Source organism: Vigna radiata, chromosome 11 (assembly GCF_000741045.1).
Source record: "Vigna radiata var. radiata cultivar VC1973A chromosome 11, Vradiata_ver6, whole genome shotgun sequence".
Taxonomy (NCBI): Eukaryota; Viridiplantae; Streptophyta; class Magnoliopsida; order Fabales; family Fabaceae; genus Vigna; species Vigna radiata.
Window position 1 is genome coordinate 13993348 of NC_028361.1, and position 13103 is coordinate 14006450.

The 13103-nt window shown below is 35.3% G+C and overlaps 2 protein-coding genes across 2 annotated transcripts; one reads left to right on the forward strand and one right to left on the reverse strand.

Moving 5' to 3' along the window:
• The first annotated feature begins 4563 nt into the window (after positions 1-4563).
• Positions 4564-5639, forward strand: LOC106778013 (E3 ubiquitin-protein ligase RDUF2-like). The gene has a single exon (XM_014665892.2). The coding sequence runs from the start codon at positions 4832-4834 to the stop codon at positions 5495-5497; it is 666 nt and encodes a 221-aa protein (XP_014521378.1). The 5' UTR covers positions 4564-4831; the 3' UTR covers positions 5498-5639.
• Positions 5640-5713: 74 nt separating this feature from the next.
• On the reverse strand, positions 5714-8257 carry LOC106778012 ((R)-mandelonitrile lyase-like). The gene is made up of 3 exons (XM_014665891.2): positions 7761-8257; positions 7026-7676; positions 5714-6845 (listed from the first exon to the last, which is right to left on the reverse strand). The coding sequence occupies exons 1-3, from the start codon at positions 7933-7935 to the stop codon at positions 5953-5955; spliced, it is 1719 nt and encodes a 572-aa protein (XP_014521377.2). The 5' UTR covers positions 7936-8257; the 3' UTR covers positions 5714-5952.
• Between the last annotated feature and the right edge of the window lie 4846 nt (positions 8258-13103).

The window sequence follows — 13103 nt, forward strand, 5'->3', positions numbered from 1 at the left end:
TTCCCGTATAAATCCCGCTTTGAGGAGCTTATCTACTTCACCTCGAACGACCGCCCATTTTTCATCACCAAACCGTCGTTTCTTTTGAGACACCGGTCGGGCCTCTCGGAATATCGACAGTTTATGCGCAATGACGCTGGGATGGATTCCGGGCATATCCGATGCGCTCCAGGCGAACAGGTCGTTGTTGACCTTTAACAACTCTTTCAATGCGTTTTCTTCAAATGGCTGAAGGTTATCCCCGATGGACGTAGTCTGTTGTTCGTTCTTGCCCACTATGAAAGAATTTATCTCGCCTTGAGGTTGAATCCGCTCGTCCGTATTGGTCCTGGGATCAAGGTCGATCAGAATGGCTTCAGTACGGTTTTCACTTTTGTAAGGCGTGACCTCTAGACCGGCTACGTAGCATTGACGGGCTGTTTTCTGATCTGGCCGAACGGTGCATATAGTTCTTCTATCTGTAGGAAATTTCATTGCCAAATGTGGGGTAGAGACGATCGCCCCAAAAGCATTTAGGCAAGGACGTCCAAGGAGGGCATTATAGGACGTGTTTGCCTCCACTAGCAAGAATCGAACTCGAAGTTCCTTACCGTCATCGTCCGACCCCAGGCGGGTTCGTAAGTCGAGATACCCCCGGGTGTCTACTCTTTCTCCAGCGAAGCCAACAATTTGCTCGTTAAACGGAGCAATTACGTCTTCTGCAATTTCCATTCTTCAGAATGTTGTCCAGTATAGTATATTGACTGAACTACCTTGGTCTACAAGGACCTTGCCCACATCGTACTGTGCAATGTGGGCTGTGATGACCATAGGGTCGTCTTGGTCAGGATCTGGTGCATGAAAATCCCTGTCCGTGAAGGTTATATCAGGCATTGACACTGGATTGCGTACCACCGAGTGAACGCTGTGCAGACTTCTCAAATGTCTCTTTCGAGCTGAGGATGAAGCACCTCCTCCAGCAAAACCGCCCGAAATAGTATTGATCCTGCCTTTTACTGTGAGATCCCGCTCGCTAGGCCGACTACGGGATCTGTGTCTTGAGGGACTACGATAATGGTGGCGTGAGTGGCTGCCCTTCCCCTTTGTACGTTTCGGGCTTCTTCATGTCTTTTTGGGGGAGTGTCCTGCACGGGCAGATTCTTCTTTCACGAATTCTCGGAGGTGTCCGGCACGGATGAGCTTCTCCAATTCATCTTTGAGAGTTTGGCAACTTTGAGTGGTATGTCCCCCTGAATTATGGAATCGGCATACCTGTGTCGTATCCACGTTCTTAGGTGGAAATTTTCTTCTTTGAAAGATCAGGTTGGACTGCAAAGCCCTTTCCAGCACCTTTTCTCTAGGGACAGTGAGGTGCTCATAGCGATCGTACCTAGGGTTTAGATTCGCCGGGGGTTTCTGATCCCGAGCGTTCTCACTCCGACGTTTCCCCTCCTTCTTGTTACCATTCACCGGGTGCTCCTCGTGTTGTTATTTCCGAAAGATCCTCTGGTCTTTCATCTTGATAAATTTATCCATTTTTTGCTGCAATTCCTCCAACGTACTGGGTAACTCGGCGTATAAGCTTTCTGAGACGAATCCCGCTTTTAGGCAATTGGGCAAACTACTAATGATGAATTCAGGGCTGACACCTTTTATCCTTCGAGCGGCGTGATTGTATCGATGCATGAAGGCTCTAAGAGTTTCGTCTTTCCCCTATCTGAGATTGACTAGCTCGGCCGCAGTAACCTCCTCGTATCGGTTGGTGGAGTATTGCTTTTTGAACATGCCCATCAGCGTGCGGAAACTATCCACCGAATTGGGTGGAAGGGTGTAATACCACTCTAGGGCTTCACCCCTTAGTGACACGGAGAACGCCCGACATTTTACTGGGTCACTTTGAGTGTAAAAAGCCATGGAGTCGATGAAATTCCGCAAATGATGATCTGGATTCGTTGTGCCATCAAATTTTTCAACCTGAGGCGGAAGCCGATCGGGCATAGGGGCCTGCATGATGGCATTAGTGAACGGCAAGAGGTCCGGTGACCGAGGGGGAGGAGGCGGATTATGATTTTGACTGTCCTCTGATGTCTCCTAGTCTTGTTGTTTTTCTTTACTGCGTTCGGCATCCTCGGCCTTCTTCTGTTGTAACTCTTGCTTTAAATTTGCAATGGTTTGGGCTTGTTCCTCTAGCTGCACTTGTAGTTCTCTAATCATCTGGATTGGATCCGGATTTTCCATACCTCTTGTGGTCACCATTGGGAGTCTTCACTTTCGGGCCCCACGGTGGGCGCCAAAATGTTTCGGTAGATATTTTTGAGGACCGAAAGGATTGACCTGGGTGACGTGGCACTCCTGCTTTGCGACGCTTGATCTAGCCGATTGGTGTGCTTTCTCCTGTCTCCCGATCGTTTGTTCTTCTCAAATCTTCAATCGTCCAGGAATCTCGAAGCTTGGGCCAGAGGGAGGAGGTACCTGCAATGGCACTCCGACGCCCAAGTTAGGGTATTGTAGTGAAGAGCCTTGAGTGCAAGGCTATCAATTCTCAGTATGAGAGTGGAGAGTAAATCTCTCTTGCTAATTCCCAAACAACGAGGTGAAACGTAGCAAGTGTATTGTAGAGTAAGATAGCATAAGAGAGCGTACCTGGCTTGTGATTCCAGCCCTGTATATATAGATTATTATCAAATATAAACAGCTATACCTGAATATCCGGTTGTTCAGATCTTATCTGATTTTATCTAATACTTATAATATTTGTTAAGATATACTTTCAACAAATCATGGGTCCATACGCCCAATAATAAAAAACCAAAATGAACCATCATTAATATGATCGAGACTCATTAATCGTTTAGGACCGTTCGGCTACTATTCGTAACTGTTCGACCTAAATATCATATCGTACAATACTAAATGAAAAATACAACTCAATTGCACGATAAAATAATAATTAGAATAATAAATCGGAAAATAAAAATAATTACATAAAGTTTTATCAAAGCATTATACATAATAAAGATAACGAAAAGAATATATTAAAAATGTAAAAATATTATATTATAATAATAATTTTATTATATAATAATTTTGTATATAAATTATTATAAAATAGGGTTAAATATGTTTTTAGTCCTTATACTTTGGGGTGATTTTGGTTTAGTCCCTCTTTCAAACTTTGAAAGGTAGAATTTAGTCCTTCAACTTTAAAAAACTCTGATTTTAGTCCTTTTTACCAAATTTTTTTAACTTTATTTGCTGTTTCAAACGCGTTTCATTATAGCATTTGGATTGTTTACACTGTTTGACACATTTTTGCTTCAATGAAACGTGCTTGAAACAACAAATAAAGTTAAAAAAATTTGGTAAAAAGGACTAAAACCAGAGTTTTCAAAAATTGAAGGACTAAATTGTATCTTAGTTTGAAAGAGGGACTAAAACCAAAATCGCCCCAAAACATAGGGACTAAAAACATATTTAATCTTTATAAAATAACATTTTAATATATTACAAACAAAGATTTTATTACGAAATGCAAAAGTAATAAAATATTTTATAAATTTAGAATTATTAAAAAATCATTACCTTTTTTTAAAGTCCTCTAAATATTGTCATGTCTTGATTTACTTTTTTCTTAATTTTATTTTAAATCTTTTATAATTTTTCAGTTTTAATTTTTAATATTTATTATTAATTATAACTAATGTAAGAAAAAAATGTAAAATATATTTATTATTTTTACTTTTAAAGATAAAAATTTGTTTATAATATATTAGAAAATAAATCACTTTACCATAATTCAAAAATAAGATATTAAAACTAGGTTTAATATTTCATCATGTTCCTATTTTCTTCATAATCTTAAATAAAACTTTTATTTTTTAAAATTAAATTAAATAAAACCTTTCTATCAAATTGATAAGAGATTGTCTCATCTTATATTAAAAACATAAGTGAACTCTATTATTTTAAATTTTAAATTAAAAAATTAAGTTAAAAGAATATAAATTCAATTACAAAGAGCAAAAATAAATTATAAATAAGGACTTAGACATTAAACCTTAAAACGACTATATAAAAAATAAATTATAAATGTCAACTTAAATTATTATTGCTTTTTAATAAAACTATAAAATATTAAAAATACAAAAAATAAATTAAAATTAAAAACAATATACAATTATTTAACTTATATTAAATGACAAATATATTAATTAAATATATTAAATTACTATAATTATATTAGTCAATATCTTTTTTACTTTTATTAAACTTATAACTATGAAAGTTAAAAAATGTGAGAAATTTTAGGCTTGTAAATATTTTTTTTTTTTGTAGTGACAAAAAGAAAACACATTGGAATAAAAGTTTTAGTCCTAATTCTGAAAAAAGAAAAATTATTTTAATGAGGTGAAAAAGAGATCTTCAAAATGACAGAAAGAATTGAAGTATTTAGTGAAGGAAGTTACCTCGTGATCTGTCTAAACCAAAAAGCTCTATCCTATAATACAAGGTCTGCACATAGCCAACCCAAATTCTTCCTTAAATATCTTGGTCTAATGAATGAGACAGTGATTGAATTGAATTTTGAAGATAAACATGGTCTGTTACCTCATTGGCACACACAATACAGCACAGCACAACAACCCAAACAACTTCCAGATCCTTCCACAACATTCTGTGAGTCATATCAGTGGGTGCATCTTTCTCCCTCCCCCTGTTTCCCCTTATATTCACTCCCCCTTTCTCCTCCTTTTTCCATTCTCAAACAATTTTTCCATTATTCTCAATCATTCATTACACCCTCTTCCTCTCTCACCAAAAAAAAAAAAAACAGCTTTTCTGATTAAAAATCATGGCTTCAGGGACTGAGGTGCCGGAGAATTCTGTTTTCGAGAGGTTGGACCGAAACAGAGACATAACTCTGTTTCTTCCCTTTCTCTTTGGCCTCTCGGAGACCGCCCCAGGAAGAGATGGCGACGACCCACGTCACGAAAACGGGAACACTGAAGGCCCCCAGCGTCAAAGAATCATCTTGGTGAACCCCTTCACTCAGGGCATGGTGGTCATCGACGCCGACTCGCGCCTCGAAGCTCTGTTTCGCGAACTCGGCAGCGGAAAAGGTGGTCGACCTCCGGCTTCCAAAGAATCCATTGAGGCCATGCCAAGTGTGGAAGTTGGAGAGGGTGAGGATTTGGAGTGCGTGGTTTGTTTGGAGGAGTTTGAGGTTGGTGTGGTGGCGAAGGAGATGCCGTGTAAGCACAAGTTTCATGGTGATTGTATTGAGAAGTGGTTGGGGCTTCATGGATCTTGCCCTGTGTGTAGGTATGAGATGCCCGTGGAGAAGAATTGCGTGATGAAGAGCGAGGAAGAAGGGGGAGAGAGGAGAAGGGATGGTGGTGATGAAGTTTGGGTTAGTTTTTCTTACAATAGGATTAGGAGAGGCCAGGATCATGATCAAGCTGCTTCTTCAAATGATGATTCTCGATCAAGTCCTGGAGATGATGCTGTAGAGAATTAGAGAATGGTTTTGATTTTGGGTGTAGAGTGTTGTCGGTTTTGAAATTGGGGAAGGATTGATAAATATATGTACAGGCAAAATTCACGAAATTGTTATTATATGATATATTTTCTTGCAATGAATAAATTATGAATTTTTTACTCGTCTTGGTTGCATTGGTGTGGGTTACCGCGACACAAATTTCTGGAATTGCTATTTGAAACGTGTTGAACTCAGAAATTTATATAATTTTAGGACTAGCGAGAAAGAAAGGAAAAGTTCATGAAGGTTTTCTTGTTCTCTGGTTCAATGTTAATCAATGAATTGGATGAGATGAGGGGGAATGAATTGAAATGAAATGAATTTACATTACAGAAGCAGAATTGTTATTTGCATGGTACACACTGTTAGGCTTCTAAGCGCTGCCTTATTGATTTTTACAAGCTGGTTTTGTTTGAAAGGTAATAACAGATAAATCATTTTGTTTTATTTTTGGCATTTGAGTCATTGGCATTTGAGTCAGAAACTGCATTCCTTTCGCTCAGAATCTTTAGTCCTTGATACCTTCCTAGCATGAGAAGGGTGGCCATTGGGTTTGTGCCTGGTGACTCTGAAAAAGTCGACCCATCCAATATTCTCAATCCCTTTATACCATACACCTTGTAGTGCTCATCAACCACTGATCCAACCGTGCAACCTCCATGATAGTGATAGATTGTTCTCACATTTTTCTTGCAGAAGTTTCTTAGATCAACATCAGCAGATGTCAGTTTTTCTTGCTGTGACTCACCTAGGAAAAATGCAATAGACTTTGACCTTGCAATTCTGTCAAGCAGTTTTGTCATCTTGACACATTCTTCCATGTCATTTTCACTAGCTAGATAGTTGAACCTTACTGAAGGGTTCAGCCTGGGGTCGGTGTTGTTCAGGTTAAGCACCCCTTTTGAAGTAGGCATAGCTATCTTGGCAGCAACATTAACCCTTGTTGAATTAAAACTTAGAGGAAGTATTGAAGCTTCAACTATAATTTTGTAGTCATCTGTTATGCCTGCAATTTGGGGTGGATCAGGAAGCCTATTCTGTGGCTTAGAATCCACCAAAACTGCTATACAAGGGTTGTCTTGCATTCCTTTCCCAACCCCTTCAATGTCACGTACTAACGAAATGTTGAACCTTCTCAGCTGTTCTTTTGGCCCTATGCCACTTAGCATTAGAAGTTGGGGACTACCCAAGGCACCTGCTGCCAATATGACATCACCCCTTGAACTGGAATTCTGGACTTCTTTTATGTAGGCTTCATGTGATTCATCTAATGTGCTATTGCTCTGCATGAAACTTATACCCTTAGCTCTCGTTTCATTCCTGTAACCTACAACATTTCAACGGTCAAAATTCTGAATTATGAATCGGTCGCTTAAAAATGCTAATCAGACTCAATCAATTTGAGATGTTTTTTTCCCAGCTACTTACAAAATGGCTTATTCAACTTAGACTTCAAACTACCAATTATAGCTAGTTACAAAAATGCTTATATTTTTGTTTTACTTACTACTGTGGTGAAAGAGGATTCTCTTGACAGTGGCATTTATGAGAACTGTGAGGTTCTTTGGGTTCCCTGCATTCAGAAGGTCTGCTGAGGTGTGTCTCTTTCCAAATTCATCAAACACACTTCCAGAAATCTTGGTTCCCTTGATATGTTCCAAGCTGAAGCCATTGTATGGTAAAACTCCTGCTTCAAGTATGCTGAATTCAGCAACAGATTGCCATGGTGATAGATAAAAAGGAGGAAAGACAACCTTTGATTCCACCCATTCATAAGCTTCTTTGACCAGCTTCTTGTCCCAACCAGCTCTGCAAACAAAATCCTCACTTGCTCTACTATAAAAGCCCCCATTTATAGCTGATGATCCCCCCAGAACTCTTCCTCTCACATTGCCAACTCCATCCTGTGAAATGAAACTTTGTGCCACTGACATGTATTTGTCAGTCTCAAGTAATGGAATTCCATAGTTCCTCCTTTCTATCACCAAAGGATTCCCATATGGTGAACCACCCCTTTCTACAAGCAGCACAGAGAATTTCTCTGATAGAGTAGCAGCTAATGGACAACCGCATGTGCCTCCACCCACTATAATATAGTCATAAGACTTCCCTGCTACTTCCTTTACATCAGAAGTCATGTGCCATTGCCTAACATTGCCTACAAAGGGAAATCAAGTGAAGACCCCTCAAAACATTGTTTCAAGCTCAATAAGAAAACAAAGAGAAATTATATATAACTTACCTGGAGACTCAAAAGGAAAAGACAGAACCAAAGTTGCAAGAAGAAACAACACAAATGCTATGAGAAGCCTACGAACTTGGTTAATTTGTGGAAGTTCCATATTACAATGAGCTAATGCTTGACTAGTGAGGAAGTTGTTGATTTTATTTGCCAAAATGTGGGCTATGCAAATCATTTTCTTTCTCTTGGCTGGTGACACCAATTGATTAAAGTTTACACTGCATAAAACATTTAAAAAATGCGCATGGTGTTACTAATAATTCCTTCTTCCTTTGTTGGCCACAACCGTTGTCTGTTAGGAACATGATGTTTTTGTCTAACCTTGAATTTCATAGGTGGTTGTGATATCCAAAAAAGAGAAGGTTTTGTTTTATTAAAATAATATTTCGTGTGAATTAAGTCCACACAGTTTTTTGAAGATCAAGGCTAATGATTCCATGCTAACAAAATTTCACTTTCTTAGCATGGTCCAAGAGACTTTTTTACGTTAAACAAAGTGAAAATTATTACAAAGTGTGGGCATAATGGCATGTGGGTAAAAATGGAATAATCTATGATGTGGGTTGTAACAATAATAATTATGCATGCAGACATAATTAATAATCTGCTTAATCACATTATAAGTATTCCATTGCATGATGATATGTTTGGAAGAAAAATAAAGTGAGTGGAAAAGGTGTCACGTGCCTCGCATACGACCATATATGTATTCCATTATTGACTATGAATATGATAATGAATGAAGGGACCCAAAGGAGTGAGTGTGACTCTTTCATTTCTATAACTTTTTATACAAGTAGTAAATGAAATGATTAAGGGCTTAATTATTGAGACAATTGAGTTTAAATATCTAATTCTAATAATTTTAGTTACTTTGCCACAGCTTTTGTGCATTATTTTGTTGTACAGAATAAGATGATTTAGCTGCTATTTAGAAAGTATTTTACAATAACATTCATTGTTCACAAACATTTAATCAATATCAATTTTTTCTTTATCTTTTTCTTTCAATCACATCATATTAATTATATATATAGCTATTATTTAGCATTTTGGATATTTATGTATAATTTTTTTTTCTATGCATAATTATTTCATTTCAATATAACAAATATTAATATATTTTATTTTTAGTATAACAAGAAAAAAAGAAAACATACCAAGAGATTTTAATTGAGTTTTCCTTACAATCTCATAATGATTAAGGTAATTAAGTAAATGTTTGATCTTTAATAACTAACATATATATATATATATATATATATATATATATATATATATATATATATATATATATATATTTAAAGAAAAAATAACTTTAATGTAATGATCCTTTGATATAATTCCTACATGCTTCACACATTGTTTTTAAATATGTAATGAAACTAACCCTGAATATAGAATTCATGTGAATATATATTCTAATTTCATACTTTTAACTGCACATTAACTGGACCTTCATTTCACATTAAAGTTAATTTTTTTCTTAAATAAAATATATCAATTATATTAAAATAATAATTTACTCTTTTTTCTTAATTTCTTTTAATTATATTGTTTTTATAATTATAATTAGGTTATATATTAGATTAATAATATACCAACATTTAATTCTTTAATCTAGTCATAAGTAAACATTCATCATTAAAGGACTAAAAGAAGATTTCTTATTACTTGACCATGTAATTTATATTTGAATACTGAATTTTGAACTGAAAAATCTTACCAAGAAATGGTTAAACCAACTTAAAAATGGTAAGAAAATCACAAAGAAAACTAGTTTTAATAGATATATGTTTTCAATTTTTTATTGAATTTTCAATTTAGTATAAAACGTTTTAAAATAATAACTAATAAATCATAAATTTTAATCAATATACAATTAATAAAAAAAAAACTGTTACTCAGAAAAACAATTTTAGAAACTATATGTAATACATCTCCATCATATATATATATATTGCTAATGTGCGTATGCCTATTGTTCAGTTAGTACATTTTATTAATTGTTGAGATTGTTGACAACACAATTTCTATATCAATATAGTTTTTTATGATGACAACACATTGCTTAATAACATGCATATGTTATTTGCTGTTATTACATGTTCTTATGCATATTAACTATTATATTTGTTCATGAACATGTTTGTGAACTGTGTTACATGTTTCTTTGCCGATTCATTGATATATATATATATATATATCTGGAACGTGTTTATATGCTTTATGTGTTATGTGCTTTGCATCATTTAATATGTTTTACTACACATATTTTAAAGCTGAAAACCACAAGCACTTTTATGAACTTTTAACTGTGTGACAAAGTTCTAGTACAGTCGATTACATTGTAAATGGATTCGACTATGCTAAAGTCTTTGTACAGATTTTGAAGATCAGTGTTATGTGTAATTTTAAGAAGAAAAGAATTTTCAAAATGTTTTACATGGTTGATTTCGACTATGTGTTTTGACATGGAGGTCTTCTATAAATTCCTTGTTGTAAAAACCACAACAACTATAGTGCATTTTCTTCCGGGTGGAAGGACACTGGATGTAGGCATTGTTGGCCGAACCAGTATAAAAACCTGTATTTGATTTTCTCTATTTCTAACGTAGTCTACTACATTTTTTCCGCTGCATACATTTTCTGATTGCTTGCATTTCAAGAAAGTTTAAAAATTTATACTTTGTTTGCAAGATTGCGAAAAGAACATATTTTTGAAACATCACCAATTCACCCCCCTCTTGGTGTATAAAGAAGCGTACCTGTTTTCCAACAATTGGCACCAGAGTTGGTTATATAAGATATTTGAAAAACTAGTTGACTCTGTTTTTCTCTTATTCGACTATACAAACCTGGGGATGGCTTCTAGTTTTCAAACTTTTGGTGAAGGTGCTTCAACAAACAGACCATCTTTGTTTGCTGGTGAAAATTATCCTTTTTAGAAAATTATAATGAAAATCTTTCTTGAATCGCAAGATAAAGGAATTTTGGATGCCATATTAAATGGACCTTTTGTGCCTACAAAAATTGTTGATGATAAAAACTGTTTTGAAACCTTTTACTGAGTGGACTGCTGATGAAAATAGAAAAGTTCAGTATGATATTAAAGCTAGCATTATTATTGCCTCTACACTAACTGTTGATGAATTTTTCAGGATATCTCAATGCAAAACTGCAAAGGAAATGTGGGATGCCTTAGAGGTAACTCATGAAGGCACAAATGAAGTAAAGAGATCAAGAAAGAATTCTTTGATACAAGAGTATGAATTGTTCAGAATGAAAGCTGGTGAAAACATCTATGATGTGCAGAAACAATTCATTCACATAGTAAATCATCTCATGGCTCTTGGGAAGATATTTAACAAAGAAGAGATCAATATCAAGATATTGAAAAGTCTGAACAGAAATTGGCAACGAAAAATCACAACAATCTCTGAATCCAAAGATCTCACAACGATGAACATGGCTACCCTGTTTGGCAAGTTACGTGAACATGAATTGGAATTTGGTAGACTAAAGGATGAAGAGGAGATTGAAGAAAAGAAGTTCATTGCTCTGAAAGCTACAAGCAAGAACAACTCAGAAACAGACATGGACGAGAAAGAATTGATGACCTTGATGGTAAGGAAATTTAGTCGACTGTTAAATAATGATAATCAACTGACTAACCTTGCAGGTTAAGGCAAAAAGAAAAGCTTCAGTACAAATGTTGTCCAGTGCTATGAATGTGGAAAAGAAAGTCACATCAAGCCTGATTGTCATGATCTAAAGCCGAAGCAGAAAGGAAAGAAGAGATTTCCTCAAGGCAGAAATATGAAAAGAAAATGAGCATACATTGCTTGGGAGAACTCAGATTCCGAAAGCTCAAGCGATTAAGATGTTGATCAAGAAGAGGAATCATACATATGCTACATGACTGGAGTTATATGGGACGATTATGACAGTGATGCGGACATCTCAAATGAACTAGTGGAAGTCAAATATGATCTGCTGCAAGATGCGTTTAAAGAACTACATGCTGATAGCAATGCGATTACAGTACAAGGTTAATCGACTAAATTCTGAAAGAAGAGACTATAAGAATAGAATTAATAACTTTGTTGCTGATAATGAGAAATTAGAAAAAGAATTAAAAGAAGCTTTGTTATCTTCTAAGAAGGTTGAAATTAAAACTGTTATAATAGAAAAAGATTATGAAAATTGTCCTATTCATATTGAATTTGATTGGTTGTGATCATGTGATTGATTGAACACTGTGTTTGAATTGATTGTCTAGTTAATTGATTGTTTGATTATGAAACTCTGTTTTTCTGTGTGTCTTAGTCGACTACTTGTTTAATTCATTCGACTATGTTTCTCAAGTTTTTTTTTAAATCTATTTTTAGAACGTTAGGATTTAAATCATAGATTTTAATGCTACATCTTTGGTGCGTCTCTTTTTATATATGTGTGTGTGTTTGCCTCATGTACTCAATCACAATGTTAAACAAAACCCTTATTATGACCAAGAGTACTCTCCATCTCTACAACATGACATCTTTTTCCCATAAAAGGAAAAAAATCATTCCATCCTCTAAAAGAGAAGCAAATTCCTTTGGCTGGATCAATGATGATAATTCCAAGAAAAGGTTTCTTACATTGAGAATGCTCAAGGAAGTGGTTACACAACAAACGACTGAACTGACTTTGTTCGAACAAGAAAAATTTATGTTTCCTAAAGATCTTAAATTTCAAGGTCTTGACAAGTTCGTTCAGATTAAGGGAGATTATTATCCTGACTTAGTGGAAGTTTTCTTTTACAATGTCAAAGAAGTGAATGGAAATATTCATTCGCGAGTAAAAGGTGTAGACATTGTCATCGACAATGACATATGGTGGAAGTTCGCTGGACTGAGAGATGCTGGAACACTGTCTCATAAATTTGACTGTCCACAATACAAGAAGATATGGAAAACCAAAATGTTCAAGAGCTTCATGAGATATCGTGGAAGATATAGAAAGGAAAAAAGGATTCCTATTTAAATGGCTTGACAAAGAAGAAAGGGTTATTGCCTTCATTACTGGACATATCCTTTTGCCTAGAAGATATAATATCATCAAGCTAACCCCTAAAGATGTCTATCTACTATATGCTATTGTGCAAAGAATTCAAACAAATTGGGTAGTTGTCTTTAAAGAACATATCCTAGAAGTTGGAACTGGTGGTTGGCACAAAATTCCATATGGCGTTTTCATAAGCAAAGTTCTGGAAAGTTATGGTGTAATTCTCATTGGAGAAAATAAATGAACATGTGGCAAAGAAAATGAAATTGGTAAGGCCACCCTGACATGCATTGG

What these genes read in the sequence shown, in the direction of transcription:
- LOC106778012 (XM_014665891.2), bottom strand. Translation starts at nt 7,935, where the DNA reads ATGATTTGCATAGCCCACATTTTGGCAAATAAAATCAACAACTTCCTC. An exon ending in TTTTCCTTTTGAGTCTCCAG is followed by an intron (nt 7,677 to 7,760) that starts GTAAGTTATATA and finishes TTCCCTTTGTAG; the next exon opens with GCAATGTTAGGCAATGGCAC. An exon ending in AATCCTCTTTCACCACAGTA is followed by an intron (nt 6,846 to 7,025) that starts GTAAGTAAAACA and finishes GAAATGTTGTAG; the next exon opens with GTTACAGGAATGAAACGAGA.
- LOC106778013 (XM_014665892.2), top strand. Translation starts at nt 4,832, where the DNA reads ATGGCTTCAGGGACTGAGGTGCCGGAGAATTCTGTTTTCGAGAGGTTG.